The sequence below is a fragment of the Pseudonaja textilis genome, chromosome 5, assembly GCF_049901715.1.
Source record: "Pseudonaja textilis isolate UNSWEBS1 chromosome 5, rPseTex1.2, whole genome shotgun sequence".
NCBI lineage: Eukaryota > Metazoa > Chordata > Lepidosauria > Squamata > Elapidae > Pseudonaja > Pseudonaja textilis.
In genome coordinates, this window is record NC_141994.1 from 27,525,131 (window position 1) to 27,542,004 (window position 16,874).

General features: G+C 45.2%; 1 protein-coding gene across 1 annotated transcript in view; it reads left to right on the forward strand.

The window, feature by feature from the left end:
• CAMK1D (calcium/calmodulin dependent protein kinase ID) overlaps positions 1–16,874 on the forward strand; it is a 153,544-nt gene that overhangs the window by 95,017 nt on the left and 41,653 nt on the right. Inside the window, exon 3 of the mRNA XM_087934396.1 lies at positions 9,259–9,333. Within this exon, the coding sequence (XP_087790522.1) occupies positions 9,259–9,333 (75 nt within the window). The remainder of the gene's footprint in view (positions 1–9,258; positions 9,334–16,874) is intronic.

Sequence of the window (16,874 nt, forward strand, 5' to 3'; positions counted from 1 at the left end):
ATTTTTTTATTCTCACAGCCTATGTTTGAAGTCCCTTTTGTACATGTTTTGACAATTTACCCAATGATAACTGCTATCTATGTATCATTATATGCAAATCTTCTTTAAGGTAATAACTTGCTGTAAATTTCAATCCATCTGTCCACATGCTGTCCCATTGATTAATTTGTATATTGTATTGAATTTTTTTTGCCCATCTTATGCAACTTTTAATTAATTCTTCTTCTGTTGGTAATGTTAACAAAAACATATCCGTTTTGGCAGTCACTCTTGGCTCATAATTCTATTTCAAGTGTGGTTTCTTTGTTCTGTTCAAAAACTTTCACTCCTTGATCAATTTTAAACTGTACTGAGAAAGTGACGTATATATGAAAACCATTGACATTTGAAACCTTCTGTTATTAAAACTTCTCTGGGTTTTAATTTAATTATGCCCTGGGAGTATTTTCATAGGTCACCATATCTTCACCATTTCTGTCTAATTGCCATTTCTTTCCTATAATATTCTTCTTATAGAGGTAGTCATAGAGCTAGTTTGGTTATATTCTAAATTTGTATTTGTTCCAAATTCTCAGGATGGTTCATCTAATAAAAGGATTTCCAAAATCAACATTGAATTTAATCCTCTTATGCCACCCAAATCTCACATCATGTCCTTCTAGATCTAATAATTTTCAACGTCACCCTTGCCTTCAAAATACAATTTCAGTTTTGGCAATGCTAACCCTACTCTCTCTTTAGCATGACACAGGATCTTAGAATAATGGCCTTTTCTCATTCTTCTCCCTTTTTCATAAAGGAAGAGGCTTCATTTCAATTTGTCTGAGACTGACTGTGAACAATGAATTATTTCTGTGGCAATTATCTACTTTTGTCGATTACCTTGCAGTGTTTAATTTTCTCTGTGGCCCTCCAACCCTCTGTTTTCTGTGTAAGGAATGATGAATCACCCCTTTCCCTTTTGGGCTGTTTTTTTAAAATCCAATGGGTATATTCAAGATGAAGTATTGAATGGAAAGGGTTCAATAGGGAGTGGATGGTGTGTGGTGTGCGGTGTGCTGCAAAGGAATCGACTGTTTTCGCAGGGAATTAAAAATGGATATCTAAGAATTTGTGAGGGATAGGAGGGGTGGTGGAAGCATACAAAAGGGAGTTGAACGCAGTTGGATTGGGGTGTGTGAGAAAGAAACAAGAAAGGAGAGGAGAGGAGAGGAGAGGAAAGGAAAGGAAAGGAATGGAATGGAAAGAAAAGGAATGGAATGGAATGGAAAGGAAAGGAAAGGAAAGGAAAGGAAAGGAAAGGAAAGGAAAGGAAAGGAAAGGAAAGGGGGAGGGAGAGAGGGATGGAGGAAAGAAGGAAGGAAGAAGTGATGATGGATGAATTGTGTATTAGATTCAAAGTAAGAGACAGTATAGAAGCAGTACAGTATGGGTTGGTCATATAGGAAAGAAGGAATGATAAGAACTAAAAAGCCAAAGGGTCAAGAGGAAGATTTAAAACTAAGAAAGTTCAGAGGTCAAAGCAGAGAGTTGCAAAATGTGAATGTTGTAGTTGAGCAATGAGAGGCTGAACCAGGGCATGGATGCAACAATACTTTATTATGTCAATAAAGGACTGAACGTGCTAACCAAGCCTGGGACTGGCTCGCAGCGATCAGCGGCTGACCGAACCTCGCAGCCTGCTTTTATAGCCGGCTGCTGGGGAAGGTCAGCCAATGAGGGACAGCAAACGCCCCCGCAGCGTGAGTGGACCTGAGGGGGAACTCTTGCAAGTTCCAGGGACATAACACCCCTTCCCCCCAGATGCGAACACGCATAGTCATTTAAATATGCTGGTGGTCTGTGCTGGCGCCCTGAGCGGCGCAACTCGAGTGAGTTGACAAGTGGTCCAGAGTCCGAAGTGGTAGGTGGGACCGGTGCAGAATCACGAGCTTGCGCAGCGGTCTGCACTGGTCTGGGTGACGTACAATGGGCCGGTGATGATGTGCCCTCGTCTGCTGGTTCGGGTGGGTCACTCATCTGATGATCCCGATCTATGTCGTGTCTCTCCGGCTCTGATGGAGGTGGTGAAGGACCTCTGGGACTGGTGTCGACGAGGGTTTGGTGCGGTAACTGCGTGCTGACCTGTGCCCATGACTCTGTGTTGGCGAGGGTACCTTGACGCCTTCGTAGCTGGTCCAGGTGCCTTTTCCAGAGGCGGCCATCCTCCAGTCGGACTCGGTATGACCTGGGCCCGGTGATGGCAACGATCTCTCCTGGGATCCACAGTGGGTCCCCAGCATAGTTCCTCGCGAATACATGTTCCTGCAAGACAAAATCTCTAACCCCCGACATTGAAGCGAGAGGCGTGTCAGGACAGTAATGAGGGTGAAGCCTGTCTAACACCGTTCTTAGGCGTCTACCCATCAGGAGTTCGGCAGGGGATTTATTAGTGACTGTGCACGGGGTTGAGTGTTGGCTCAGCAAGAAACGGGATAGTCTGTGGTGCCAGTCTTCCTTGCTGAACCTGGCCAATGCTTCTTTTGTGGTCCTAACGGCTCTCTCTGCCAATCCGTTGCTGGCAGGATGAAAAGGGGCCGTGAAGATGTGACGGATGCCCAGGTTTGTGGCGAAATGACTGAATTCAGCTGAGGCAAACTGGGGACCGTTGTCGGAAACTATAGAGTCCGGTAGCCCGTGTGTCACGAATAGGCGGGTCAGCACCTTGGTGACTGCTTGTGTGGTGGTCGTGGACAGCTGGGCCACGTCGATCCACTTAGAGTATGAATCCACGACCACCAAGAATGTTTTGCCGTGGATTGGGCCCGCTAAGTCAATGTGAATCCTGGACCAAGGTGCATTGGCGCTTTCCCACTTTGTAGGGGTGGTGACTGGAGGGGATGGTCTGGACTCTTGGCAGGGTTGGCAAGAGCTTACCCATTTGATGATGTCGTCGTCGAGGCCCGGCCACCAGATGTAGCTTCGCGCCAAAGCCTTCATCCGGACGATGCCAGGGTGGCCCTCGTGCAATGCCTCCAGGACTCGGGTGCGAAGTGAGGTCGGGATGACCACTCTGGTGCCCCACAGCAGGCAGCCCTGCAAACTAGATAACTCCTGCTGGCGGGTCTTAAAAGGTGTGAATTCGGTTGCGAGGTTAGTGCCCGGCCACCCCCTCCTCACCCAGTCCAGTACCTGGGCGACCGTTTTGTCCGACTTGGATTTGGTGGCGATGTCGAGGGCAATGATGGGAAGGTCTAGTTGAGTGACCTCAAAAATAGCGTGGACCGGGGCAGGATCCTCAGCTGGAGCAGGCAGGGGGCAGCGGCTGAGAGCATCTGCGTGGCTTAATGTTTTTCCTGGGCGGTGTATGAGTTTATAGGAGTATGCTGCCAGGAATAGGGTCCACCTCGTCATTCTGGGAGACAACACTTGGGGAGTCTGCCTGTCTCCGGCTAGGAGACCTAGGAGAGGCTTGTGATCCGTGACTAGCTCGAAGGTGTGGCCGTAAAGGAATTCATGAAATTTCTTTACCGCGGCCACTGCAGCTAAAGCCTCCTTGTCGATCTGACTATAGTTGCGCTCTGTTGATGAGAGTGTTCTGGAAAAGAAGACGATTGGAGCCTCGGAGCCATTAGGCAGTCTGTGGCTTAAAACAGCTCCAATCCCAAAAGGGGATGCGTCAGCTGCCAGCACTAGTGGAAGGTGTGGGTCGAATTGAATGAGGACTGCATCTGAAGTGAGCAGTGACTTGACTGCGCGAAAAGCTGTATCTTCGTTGTGTCCCCAGTGCCAAGGTGATTTTTTATCCAAAAGTCTATGCAGGGGCTCTGCTACTGATGCTTTGTGGGGTAGGAATGATGCATAAAAGTTCAATAACCCCAAAAAGGCTTGAAGCTCTGCTTTGGTGGTTGGTGTGGGTGCCTCATGGATTGCCTTAACCTTGGACTCCAGGGGGTGAATGCCTGAGGCGTCAATTTTATAACCCAGAAAGTCCACCTGTCTAGTGGCAATGGCACATTTCTCCCTTTTTAATTTGAGGCCATGCTGTCTGAACCTCTCTAACACTGCTCTAACTCTCTGGAAGAGTTGGGGCCTGTCCCTGGCCGAGACTAAAATGTCGTCGAAGTAGGGTACTACGCCAGGGAGGCCCTGTAGTATCCGCTCCATGAGGGATTGGAAAATGCCCGGGGCAACACTTACGCCAAATTGGAGACGCTTGCACCGGAAAGCACCCCTGTGGTTGACAATGGTTTGGAGTTCGGCTGTTTGATTGTCAACAGGGAACTGTTGATACGCTTGTGACATGTCCAATTTGGCAAAAATGTTGCCGGGTTCAAAAGTGTGCAATAAATGTTGAATGACGGGGACTGGGTAAGCGCTAACTTGTAAAAACCGGTTAATTGTGGTTTTATAGTCTGAACAAATTCTCAGACTGCCGTCTTTTTTAAGGGGTGTGACTATTGGCGTCTCCCATTTGGCGAAGTCTGTTGGCTCAATTACCCCTTGCTTTAACAACTTATCCAGCTCCGCATCCAGTTTAGGCCGGATGGCGAATGGGACTCTACGCGGCTTCAACCGGATTGGGACTGCTTGGGGGTCGACCGAGAATGAGATGGGGGTACCATTATAACACCCCAGCTCATTGCTGAATACGTCTGAGTAGTCAGCGAATAAGGAGTCAGTGTCAGAAGCTGAGACAGCATGGACTCCCGTTAAACCTAGGCCGAGATGGGGGAACCAATCAAGCCCCAAGAGGGTAGGGAGATTGCCGTTAACTACCACTAGAGGCAGGTGGCCTTTGAAAGCTTTAAAATTAACAAGGAACTTGCCTTTACCGAGTACCGGGATGTCCTTCCCCTGGTAGTCCCTTAAGGTGAGCTGGCACTTCTGGAGGTGGCTCCTGGATAGTCTGGGCTGTAGCTTCTTGAGGGTGCTCCAAGAGATAATTGAGAGCGCTGACCCTGTGTCAACCTCCATCCGACAAGGTTTACCTTCTAATAAAACGGAGAGTGAAATTTTACTAATGGCATGGCAAGTGTGCTTAGCATTGAAGCGAGTGTGACAGTTTAGTACTTGCCTTTGGGGTCCAGAATGTGAAAAAGAAGGGACCTTTTGTGCCGAATTGTGGGCGGCTTGGCAGACTCTGGCGATGTGCCCCTTTTTGTGGCAATTGTTGCAGGTAGCTCCCTTGAACTTGCAGGTGGCCCTCGGGTGAGATCCACCACAGGATAGGCATAGGGTGATGTGTTTGAGTGGACTGTTGTTCTCTTGCTTGGCTCCTACCTGCGGGTGTCTGGTGTGAGCGAGGCGGTGGATGTCAGCCGAATCGCTGGGGTCTTCTTCGTTGACCACCTCTTCTGAATGGATGGTGGCTGCAATTTGCTTGGGGACAGGACCTTGGATTTCGGTGGCTGATTGTGTTGCCAATTCTGCTGCTAGGGCTTCCTCAACTGCTTGGGCGAGATTGAGGTCCTTCCTGGCGAGTAGACGTCTTTGGAGGTGGAGGTCTTTGACTCCGCAGACGAGCTGATCTAGGAGCATGTCGTCTAGGTAACTTCCGAAACCACAGTGGAGTGCTGCAGTCCTCAGGGCAGCCATGTACTGGTTGATGGTTTCTTTTTCCGCTTGCTTCCTCATTTGGAAGGTGAACCGCCTGGCGATCTGTGAGGGTCTAGGAGAATAATGGTTAGTGAGGATTTCTAACAGTTCTGTCCAGGGGACGTTTTTTAACTCACGTGGGGCCACGAGTGCTGTGGCAGTATCAAAAACGATGGCTCCGCAGTAGCTCAGGAAAAATGATTTTTTTCGGTGCTCCCCCGCATCAGCCAGCCCAATGGCGTCGATATAGTGGTTAAAACGATTCTTGTATGATTCCCACTTCTCCTCATCCGGTTTGAACGATGGGAAGGCTGGGTTGGAGTTCATGTTGAGAATCTAGTAGCTTGCTGTTGTGGAATCTCTCTGGGACAACAAGAGAAAACTCTAGTGCCTTTGGCAGGCAAGTGACTTCAGCTCTGGAGGGGCTCCCCAAAAGCCTCTCTCTCTCTCTGGGTTGCAAACGTGGCTAGGCTGCAACGGCCGTTGGCAGCGTTTTGAATTTGGCGCCTGCGTAGGCGTCAGTGATTTCAAAAGGAAACACAGCACCGCGCTGTATTCTGTAAAGAAATTCAAACGACAGCCGTTTGAATTTCGCGCCCTTTGTTTTGAGTGGCTGCGGCTCGCAGCGCTACACTTTCCCTGTAGCTTGCTACCAAAAGCGGCTACAGACGCTTCTCACTTTCGCTTGTCTGCCGACCGAGCTCTCTGACTGCGCGGCTGCGGATCGGCAGGTTAGTGATTCAGCTGTTGCGGTTTGCCTCTGGTAGCCATCCCATCCTCGTCGCCAGTGTTGTAGTTGAGCAATGAGAGGCTGAACCAGGGCATGGATGCAACAGTACTTTATTATGTCAATAAAGGACTGAACGTGCTAACCAAGCCTGGGACTGGCTCGCAGCGATCAGCGGCTGACCGAACCTCGCAGCCTGCTTTTATAGCCGGCTGCTGGGGAAGGTCAGCCAATGAGGGACAGCAAACACCCCCGCAGCGTGAGCGGACCTGAGGGGGAACTCTTGCAAGTTCCAGGGACATAACAGTGAAGACTAAAAAGGAGTAGAGGGAATGGCCTTGTGGGATGTGTTGTAGAAGAAACCATGATCGGAAGCTCTAAAGAAGTATAACAAACAGTGTCAATGTAAGTTAGATTTAGCAATATGCCTTTTCATTTCTCCCCTTAAACCTTTCATTTCTATGGCTTATAAGTTATTACCTCTTTTCCACCTTTGGAATAGCACCAGGAAGAGAAGGGATGAGTATGTACAGAGAAGGACATATGCTGGTTTGGTTTGAGAGTAAAGCCCCAAAAATGGTTCAGCTTGAATTGTAGAGCAATTTACCAAAATAATATATGTGCTTGCTATCAAATATGGGACTAGATTTTTTTTTTTAGATTATGTTAAGTTAAGGAAATTGTGTACTGAAATGAACACAATAGGAAAGATACCATAACGAGGACATCTGTTTGGCAAATCTGTAAGTATGGAAACATTCTCAGTTTTGTAGAAATATTTGCACAGGCTGGGGTTTTTTGTTTTTTTTGGGTAATAAATTTATACATTCCAGAAACAGTTTTAGAATGAGTTTTTACTTTAAACAAGCGTGAACATTATATTGAAAGTAAAACATATTTCTAACACAGATGATCCTTGACTTACAACCATTCATTGAGGGGCCGTTCAAAGTTACAACAGCATTGACTCACAACTGTTCTTTGCACTTTAACAACTGTCGCAGCATCTTCCCAAGGGTGTGATCAAAATTTGGGTGCTGTCAATCAGCGGGGGATGATGATGGTTGCAAGATCCCAGAACTCACGTGGTCTCCCCTTGGGATCTTCCCAGCTGACTTCTCACAAGCAAAGCCGATGGGAGAAGCCAGATTCAATGAATGCGCACACAATTCAATTAACAAAGTCAATTAACAACTGTGGCAAAACAACCCCACTGTCACAGAGGTGGTATTCAGCAGGTTCTGACCAGTTCTGGAGAACTGGTAATGGAATTTTTTTGTAGTTTTTTTGTAGTTTGGGATACCACCTCTGACTGGCCCCACCACCATCTATTCTCTGCCTTCCATCGAGTCCCAGCAGATCAGCTGGGTCTTCTTTGGTTGCCCTGCACAGGAGAATGGAGCTGGAAAGCAGGTTAGTGGGGTGGGGAGGGAAGGGAAGGGGTATTTTGCAGCAACCTTCCACTGCCATGCTCACCAAGCCACACCCACCAAGCCACACCACACCCACCAAGCCACACCGACAGAACCGGTAGTAAAAATATTTTTAATCCCATCTCTGAACTGTCAATTTGTAAAACACTCCTATGCCAGTTTCCAAGTTGCTATAAGAAAGGGGGGGGGGGGTAAAACCCTGAAGGAGCATAGGGCAAATGAACTTAGAAGCACATTCCAAGCTTATCTCACAAAGACTGTAATTGAGGCAACCGGATATTCTGGGCTTGAAAATCCTCTATTGGAGTCTGGCAGCAGCGAGGCAGAAGAACAAGGGGAGCCTGTTCCCTGTGCACGAATGAGCAGAGCTGCTTGAAGGCAAGAACAGCTAAGACAAAAGGGGCGATTCGGGAGTAAGGCTTGGAGGTGATTGCCCCTCCCATAAGGTATAAAGGATGTGCAAAGGTAGAGAAACCTTTGCAGGAAGCAATGTCATTCACTCTGTTTGGATTAAACCTTGAAACTATGTGTGGACTTTGTACTTTGGTTGGTTTTTTACAGTTAATTTGGCACTTTAGTTGTTGGCAGCCATTCAAAGGAGAGAAAGATGAGTGCTTATCTCGGGGAACTGTTTGGGACTAATTACGGGCTGGGAATGAACATAATTCCCAATGCTGAAATAAAACAAGAGTTGTTTGGACTATGTGTGTGCTTAATTATGGTCTGAGGAAGCCTTGGTCAGAACATCATAATATTTATTTGTTACAATCGTTTCTGTGGTTCTTCAGCTAAGGGCTTTATAATTGTCAGATCAGTTTTCAAAATAGTTGAGTACCAGAATGTATTCAAACCAGCGCTTTGAATAAATTTTTTGACTAGGGCTGATTTTGAATCTATCAGCCCAATTATCAACGCACTTTCCAAGCCTGCTTAATTATGTTGAGTTCCAAAAGCATCTGTCTAAATTATTTGGATTGCTATCCATGCCTCAGAGAGAAGCAGATGCTTTCACAATAATAGACAATCTTTTCAAAGTCTTCTTCAAGTCAAGCTTAGTAACCTTGGAAGCACCTCCAGGCTGTGACCACCCCCACCCCCCCAAATGCAGAAATAGCTTTCTGTTGGCTTATATACCAGGCTTTTAACCTATACCAGGTTTTTAAGATTTGTCATCAAGTGCTAATTCAGTCTGGAAGCCTGCTTAACCTTTGAACCTAACCATGGTTAATCGGATGCTGCCCCCTGCTGTTTAATCTTCAAGAAGAGCCTCTTAACCTCACAAGAAAGAGGTTAATGGGTTGTTGTATACTATTGATAAATGGACTTATCTTGAGCCTCGTTCTGAGTCAGCATTGACTCCTAGTGGATAAATCCTTGCAGTGTTCTTAGCCAGATTTCAGAAGTGGCTTCCGAGGGCAGAGAGAGAATGACTGGCCCCGGGTTGCCCATCTGGCTCAATTATACAAGTGTACCATCCCAGGGTGCTTAGTTTTTAACCTTGTTCTACTCTCTTTTATATAGGATCAAGCATGAAAATATTGTGGCCCTGGAAGACATTTACGAGAGTTCAAGCCATCTGTATCTGGTTATGCAATTGTGAGTATCAGTTTTAATTAATCTTTATCTTTTTAAAATCAATTTGTCAATGTGTGCGTAATGCATGTCTATGCCGAAGTCCTATAAAGCTCCTGGAAACCATCCTTGCTCCAAGAAAATAATTTGTGCAATTCATTTTGGGGGGTCTTCACTGTAAAACCCAATATCTGGGTGTGGTCAGGACAGGACAGAATAAAGAATAGAGTAGAGTAGGGTAGGGTAGAGTAGAGTAGAATAGAATAGAATAGAATAGAATAGAATAGAATAGAATAGAATAGAATAGAATAGAATAGAATAGAATAGAATAGAATAGAATAGAATAGAACAGAATAGAATAAGAGAAGAGAATTGATAAAATAGAAAAAATATAGAAGAGAATAAGAGAAGAGAATTAATAGAATAGAATAGAATAGAATAGAATAGAATAGAATAGAATAGAATAGAATAGAATAGAATAGAATAGCATAGCATAGCATAGCATAGCATAGCATAGCATAGCATAGAATAGAATAGAATAGAATAGAATAGAATAGAATAGAATAGAAGAAGGAATGGAATATAGAAGAGAATATAGAAGAGAAGAGAAGAAGAGAAGAGAATTAATAGAATAGAATAAGAGAAGAGAATTAATAGAATAGAATAAGGAAAGAATAGAAAAAGGAAAGAATAGAATAAGGGAAGAATAGAATAGAATATAGAATAGAGTAGAAAATAGGAATGGAATGGAAAATAGAAGAGAAGAGAGAAGAGAAGAGAAGAGAAGAGAAGAGAAGAGAAGAGAAGAGAAGAGAAGAGAACAGATCAGAACAGAACAGAACAACAAAATAGTACATGGGATGGGATGGAACAGAACAGAAGCTGGAAGGGACCATGGAGGTCTTCTAGTCCAATTCTGTTATCTTATCTTGACCAGGAGCTATAAAACTCACTTTAATAAATAAATCCACAATCATGATTTGGCTCTTACATGCAAATATGCATATGTTATCTCAAACAGCCAGCTCCCTGGTTGTGACATAGCTCATTCTTTGGAAATAGCTGTGGTCTGTGTTTTGACCCTGGTTTTAGATCCCAGGTGAATGTGTGCTGCTCAATAACCTTCAATAGCCTCTTGACAGCTTGCTTAATTATTTCTGCATCACCTCCCTGAGAATGCTGTGTAAAGGTATCGTAAATATTCTCACCCATCCACAAACCTGAATTCCATACGCTACACGGATGGGGAATTTCTGTCTCCTTCCACATAACTCATTCTTCCTGCAGAGCGCCGGGAAAATCAATTCACAGGGTTATCCAAACAGGGTTGCCGGGATCTTGTAAGGCTTTGCAATATTTTAAAGGCCTGTCTTGCAATGAATATATTTAATTCTTCTTGCTGTGAATCCGGGGACAAAGTGTTCCGTTCTCATCGCTTCGTTCATTCATGGTTGTGTACCAGCTGCTGCTTTGTAAGTGCTAGAACTGACTAACATTTTGGAGACGAAATAGTGAAAGCAGTGATCCGACCATATGGTGCAAGAGGGGGGACCGAAGACAAGTCTCTTTCTCGGTAATAGATGTTCTTATCCTGAAGTACAAAATAGGTTGGTAATAAATGGTCATGGAAGTGAATATTTGCATTTGAAGGTTGAATTGTGGGGTCCTTGGTGTTCTCTGCGTTTGATGGTTTTCCTGCAAACATATCATGCATGAGAATATAAAGATTTTTCCTATTTCTTGTTATCATTGCAATTTCAGTACAGGAGGGGTGTTTATTGGGGACAGCTGGGTCAAAATAAATCAGGGGGGCAGGCAGAGAGATATGGGTAGATAGATAGATAGATAGATAGATAGATAGATAGATAGATAGATAGATAGATAGAAATAAATAAATAAATAAATAAATAAATAAATAAATAAATAAATAAATAGACAAATAGGATGGAATGATGGATGGATGGATGGGTGAATAGACAGATTGGTAGGTATGGATGGATAGATAGATAGAAGGATGGATGGAATGCTGGATGGATAGGAATAGATGGATAGATGGATGATGAATAGATGGATGATGGATCGATGGATGGATGGATGGATAGACAGATTGGTAGGTATGGATGGAGAGATGATGGATGGATGGATAGGAATAGATGGATAAATGGAAGGTGAATTGATGGATGGATAAATGGATGGATAGAAGGATAGATGGATGGATAGACAGATTGGTAGGTATGGATAGATAGGAATAGATGGATAGGGATGGTGAATAGATGGATGGATAAATGGATGGGTAGTTAGATGGATAGGTAGGGTAGGGTAGGGTAGGGTAGGGTAGGGTAGATAGATAGATAGATAGATAGATAGATAGATAGATAGATAGATAGATAGATAGATAGATAGATAGACAGACAGACAGACAGACATTTTATTAATTGATTAATCTTATGACCATATTAAAAAATAAAATAAAATAAAATAAAATACAGGATCTAATTCCAGGATAAAATAGATAAAATATAGTAATAAAATACATATGTATTCTCAACGTTCAGATAAATTAAATCTCCCATACAGGATATCTCAGTCTGTTCCATGTATGGGTTCTTCACTCAATTGCTTCAATGATAAACTTAGCAATTCTACGACCTACAGAAAAGCCCAGGAGGAACTAGGACAATCCAAAGCCAAGAGGTTTCTGAGTTATGACTGTGTGACTGAAAGGCAGCCCTCTCTTTCCATGCATGAGAAAATATGTAAAAAGGGAGGTCGGCTTTGATCTTCCAGTCACAGCCAGAATGTGGGCCTTTTGTGGCCCCTCTTCACTGATTCCTCCCTAGCCATGATTGGATTCTAATACTTGATTGATTGTGCTAGTAATTCCTCCATCTGCTCATAGGGTAGAGAGAACATCCATTTTGTGCCCTATTAAGATTACAGGAAAGTTTGTTTGTATAACAATTAGGATGAAAGTAAAGAAGCGCCTTAGGTAAACCCCTTTTCTAGATAGCTAACTAAGCTACTCGTTACGTGCCAGATAACAAAGCACGCTGGAGGAAGACGAACTAGGTTAAAATTAATCTCGGTATTATACCAGCCAGCGGGAATGAAGCTTGCTATTTAATCAAAATCACTGGCATCGTTTCAAAGACCAGCTAGATTCACCAAGCAAAGAGCTGAAATATGCAGCATCAGAAGGCTCTTAAAAGGTCTAAATTTAGTTAGCTTTTAGAAAGCCTGCAGCATTTGTGGTCTTCTTGCGTTGTGTTTCTGTTTGTCACAGTCTACCGCAGTGGTCTTGGCAAGGGGAAGACCAACACAATGCTTGAAAAGACATTGGTGTGGGTGCTTCACTTGTGAGGTGAGCCCCAATACTTCCACAATTATCTACGAAGATTCTCAGTCCTCGAGGGCACGGTTGTCCCAGAGGTGCTTTTTCAAAAGGCAGCTGGACTTTGTTTTTCCTTTAAGAGGTTTTGCTTCTCATCCAAGAAGCTTTTTCAGTTCAGTGAACAGAGGAGGAGGAGGAGGAGGAGGAGGAGGAGGAGGAGGAGGAGGAGGAGGAGGAGGAGGAGGAGGAGGAGGAGAACTATGGGGTTCTTGATGCTCTCTGAGCTTGGTTGTTTTCTTGCAGACATTTCATGACACAACTAGGTAACATCATCAATGCTAGAAGGGAGTGGAGTTTTCAGAGAGGAAGAGGAGGAGGAGGAGGAGGTGGAGGAGGAGGAAGAAGAGGAGGAGGAGGAGAACTGAAGTGTCCTTGGTGCTCTCTGGGCTTGGTTGTTTTCTTGCAGACATTTTATGAGCAACGAGGTGACATCCTCCATGCAACCCAAGAATCTCTTACCTATATATCATTACGATAGTACATTTTTAGAAAGGTATGATAGACAGCTGAAGTCCAGATTTCCATCAGATCATTCCTCTCATGGTAATACAGCCAATGCTTCAGCTTACCATTTCTGCAGGAACCACTGCTAAAATTGTACAGCTGAAGCCTACATATTGCTTGTTCAGAAGTAAACCCCCATTCAATTCCTTACTTCGGTACATGCAGGAAGGATGGAGAGCTCAAATCCTCCTCCTTCCTCTCTCCCTTCTTTGAATTAGAACCCAGGCTTTCTCGCTGGCTCCTTCTTTTATATTTAGAGTTTGGCCTTCTTTCAAAATCCCCATTTAGATTTACAAAAAGAATGACCGCAGGAAAGGCTCAAGAGAGTGGATAGTTTTTTCGGTTTTCTTTTTTCTCTTTAAAAAAAGAAATTTATTTGCTCATCTCAACGGACTGTAAACAAAACCTTGGCTGATTTAGCTCACAATCTTTAGGGTGTATTTTTAGCAAATGCTCTCTGGACCTCTTCCCATATGGACTCAAGTAGTCAAGCGGCCGTGGTGGCAGCCACACAATTTATCCCATAGATCTCTTTCCTTCTTTTATATACCCAAGTCATTGTTTGTACACCATTTCCTATCCATCAGAAGGCAGATAGAGCTGTCCCATAGACAGTGGTGGGATTCAACTGGTGTAACAACTGGTTCGGTGACCCCGCGCGCGCATCAAACGCATGCTTCGCACATATGCGCAGTGGTGAGTAAAACAGCTGAGGCATGGCCATCCACTTGCTGCATGAAGCAGCTGGGCTGCAAAACACGTAAACAAAGGACAGACCGGTCCAAACCGGGTAGAATCCAATCCTGCCCGTAGCTGAAGAGCTGTTGTGTTTCCTTCTACTGCTTGCAGTCTTAAGGAGGACATGTCCAGGGGTGGGATTTTACCAGTTCAGACCGGTTCTATAGAACCGGTTGTGATGATTCTGCACAGTTCAGAGAATTGGCAAATCGTCCCCCTGACTGGCCCCATCTCTCTGCACCTGGCCCTCCCCTCCCCACCCAGTCAGTCCTTATTGTGCATGCGCAACATTGCACACATGCCCAACATCGCTGACTGCATTCTTCCCTGCCCAGTCACTCCTTAAGGTATTTCTTTCTTTTTTTCCCCTCCCAATGATCAGCTGTTCCTATGATCAGCTGTGCTGGGATCCCCCTCACTGCCTTACTGCTTCACCCAGGAGGCTTTCCTGAGGCCCAGGAAGGCAAAAAATGGAGGAGGGGATGAAGCTCCCCCCTGCCCCCACCCCCACTCCATTTTTTGCCTTCCTGGGCCCCAGGGAAACCTTCTGGGAGCAAAAACGCCCCCTATAGGAGACTTCCCTATGGCCCAGAAGGCCCAATAAATGCAACAGGGATTGAGGAGGAGGAGGATGGAGGAGGAGGAGGAGGAGGAGGAGGAGGAGGAGGAGGAGGAGGAGGAGGAGAAGGAAGAAGAAGAAGAAGAAGAAGAAGAAGAAGAAGAAGAAGAAGAAGAAGAAGAAGAAGAAGAAGAAGAAGAGGAGGAGGAGGAGGAGGAGGAGGGAGGAGGAGGAGGAGGAGGAGGAGGAGGAGGAGGAGGAGGAGGAGGAGGAGGAGGAGGAGGAGGAGGAAGCAGCCATGCCCACTCAGTCACATGGCCATGCCCACCTAGCCACGTCCACCTAGCCAAACGCACAGAACCGGTTGTTAAAAAATTTGAATCCCATCCCTGGACACATCCGTGCTCTAAGGAGAGTCTTTGCGTACAACCACGGAGTGTAACTGTTGGAAGGGGTAGTTGTGTAAGCTAAAGCCATTTCTAACCGTGGGTTTTCTAGGCTGACTAAAAATCATTCTGAACTCCCATTTTTCAAGGCTTGGAGTCCTTTTTAGCAGCTAACAAGGAGGTGTTCATGCTTAAAGCAACTTATAGCACTTCCTGCCAAGGAAGGAGAGGTGTTTCGTGGTGGGAGGAAGGGAAGAAGGAGCCGAGATGGTTGTATCTGCAAGCCTACAGCGGTGACTCACAGCTAGTGGGGGAGCTGTGAAAACCATGGTTTGTTTGTTTGTTTTTTGGTAGGGCTTGAAGGAAAGTCCCAAATTTAATGTCTAAGGTGTAACTCAGCGTTTGCATAAAATACAGAGTGAGAGTTCCTGGCCTGAAAAGTGTTGTCAAAAAGAAACTTGGGTTGTGAAGTCTTGCAAAAACTGTTACATGTCTCGACTATTCTTAGTCAGTTCAATGGTGTCACCTCCATACCTGTCGGCCTTGCAAGGTGTAACTGAATGACAGAGTTGGAAGGGACTCGGAGGCCTTTTAGTCCAGTGGTTGCCAACCTTTTGGACCTCAGGGACTACCAAACTCATAATTTTAAATCCTGCAGACCAGAGACCCTGGGAAAGTCCCCCAAAAACTCTGCAGGAGAATCCCACACACCGTTTTCCTACCGATCGATCAAACTTTATTTGGGATCGTAGGATACCATCTCCAGCTCCATTCTCAGAGAGAGAGAGAGAGAGAGAGAGACTGAGAGACTTTTGGCTCCATGCAAGGAAAGCAGCAGAAGCAGCAGAAGTCTTTCTTTCTCTCCCCCAAACTCTGCCAGAAATGAGTCTTTACTGGCACAGCCTCTTGGAGAAGGAGGCCTTGCAGGGTCCCAAAGACTCATTTCTGGTGGAGTTTGGGGGAGAGAAAGAAAGACTTTTGCTGCTTTCCCTGCCTGCAGCCAAAAGCAGAAGAAGAAAGAAGCGGAAAGAAGTAGCCCGGTGGCCAGCCCAGGTGCGTAGGGTGAATGGGGCAAGTTCCCCCCTCCTCCCTTTTCCCCCTCCCCTCACTACCTCATGTTGTTCACAATGCAAGTGACACAGGACTTGTGTTCCCGTGGACCATGCGGGCGGCACAGCCTTGTGTTACCGCACAGCCTGGATTAATTGCTTTGGGGGTGACATTTCTCTGTGGAACACCAAATTTTTCTCGCAAACCACCAGTGGTCCCCAGCCCACTGGTTGGTGACCCCTGTTCTAGTCCAACCCTATGCTCATGTACCATTTACATGTACCATTCCAGACAGGTGGCTGCCCAGTCTCTTCTTGAAAACCTCCAGTGATGGAGCACCCACAACTTCTGAAGGCAAAGCTGTTCCACTGCTTAATTGTTCTAACTTGTCATGAAATTCCTCCTCAATTCCAGGTTGCTTCTCTCCTTGATTAATTTCCATTCATTGCTTCTTGTCCTGCCTTTAGATGCTTTGGAGAATAGCTTGACCCTCCCCTCTTCTTTGTGGCAGCCCCTCCAATATTGGAGCACCGCTATCCTGTCCCCCCTAGTCCTTCTTTACACTAGACTAGACATAACCCAATTCCTGAAAACATTCTTCATATGTTTTAACCTCCAGCCTCCTAATTACCTTTGTGATATCTAGAACTGTTAAAAATCTGGTTTGTTTTTCCAGGCTCGAAACAGAAAGATTTCATTACATTTGTTCCATCTCCCAAATGGCCACAGTTCTTTCTTTCTTTCAACTTGAATCTCAATAAGTGGTTTCTCTTCTTTTTAATGGAAGTTGCCCAGTGTCATTAAGACGTCGGGCATTTTCTCAATCTGGATAAATAGATAAACATGGGACATTGTGTACATACTGACCATACATCTTATTTTCACCAGCTCCTTTTCCGGTGTGACTGTGTAAAACAGAGATTGTATTCACCAGCTC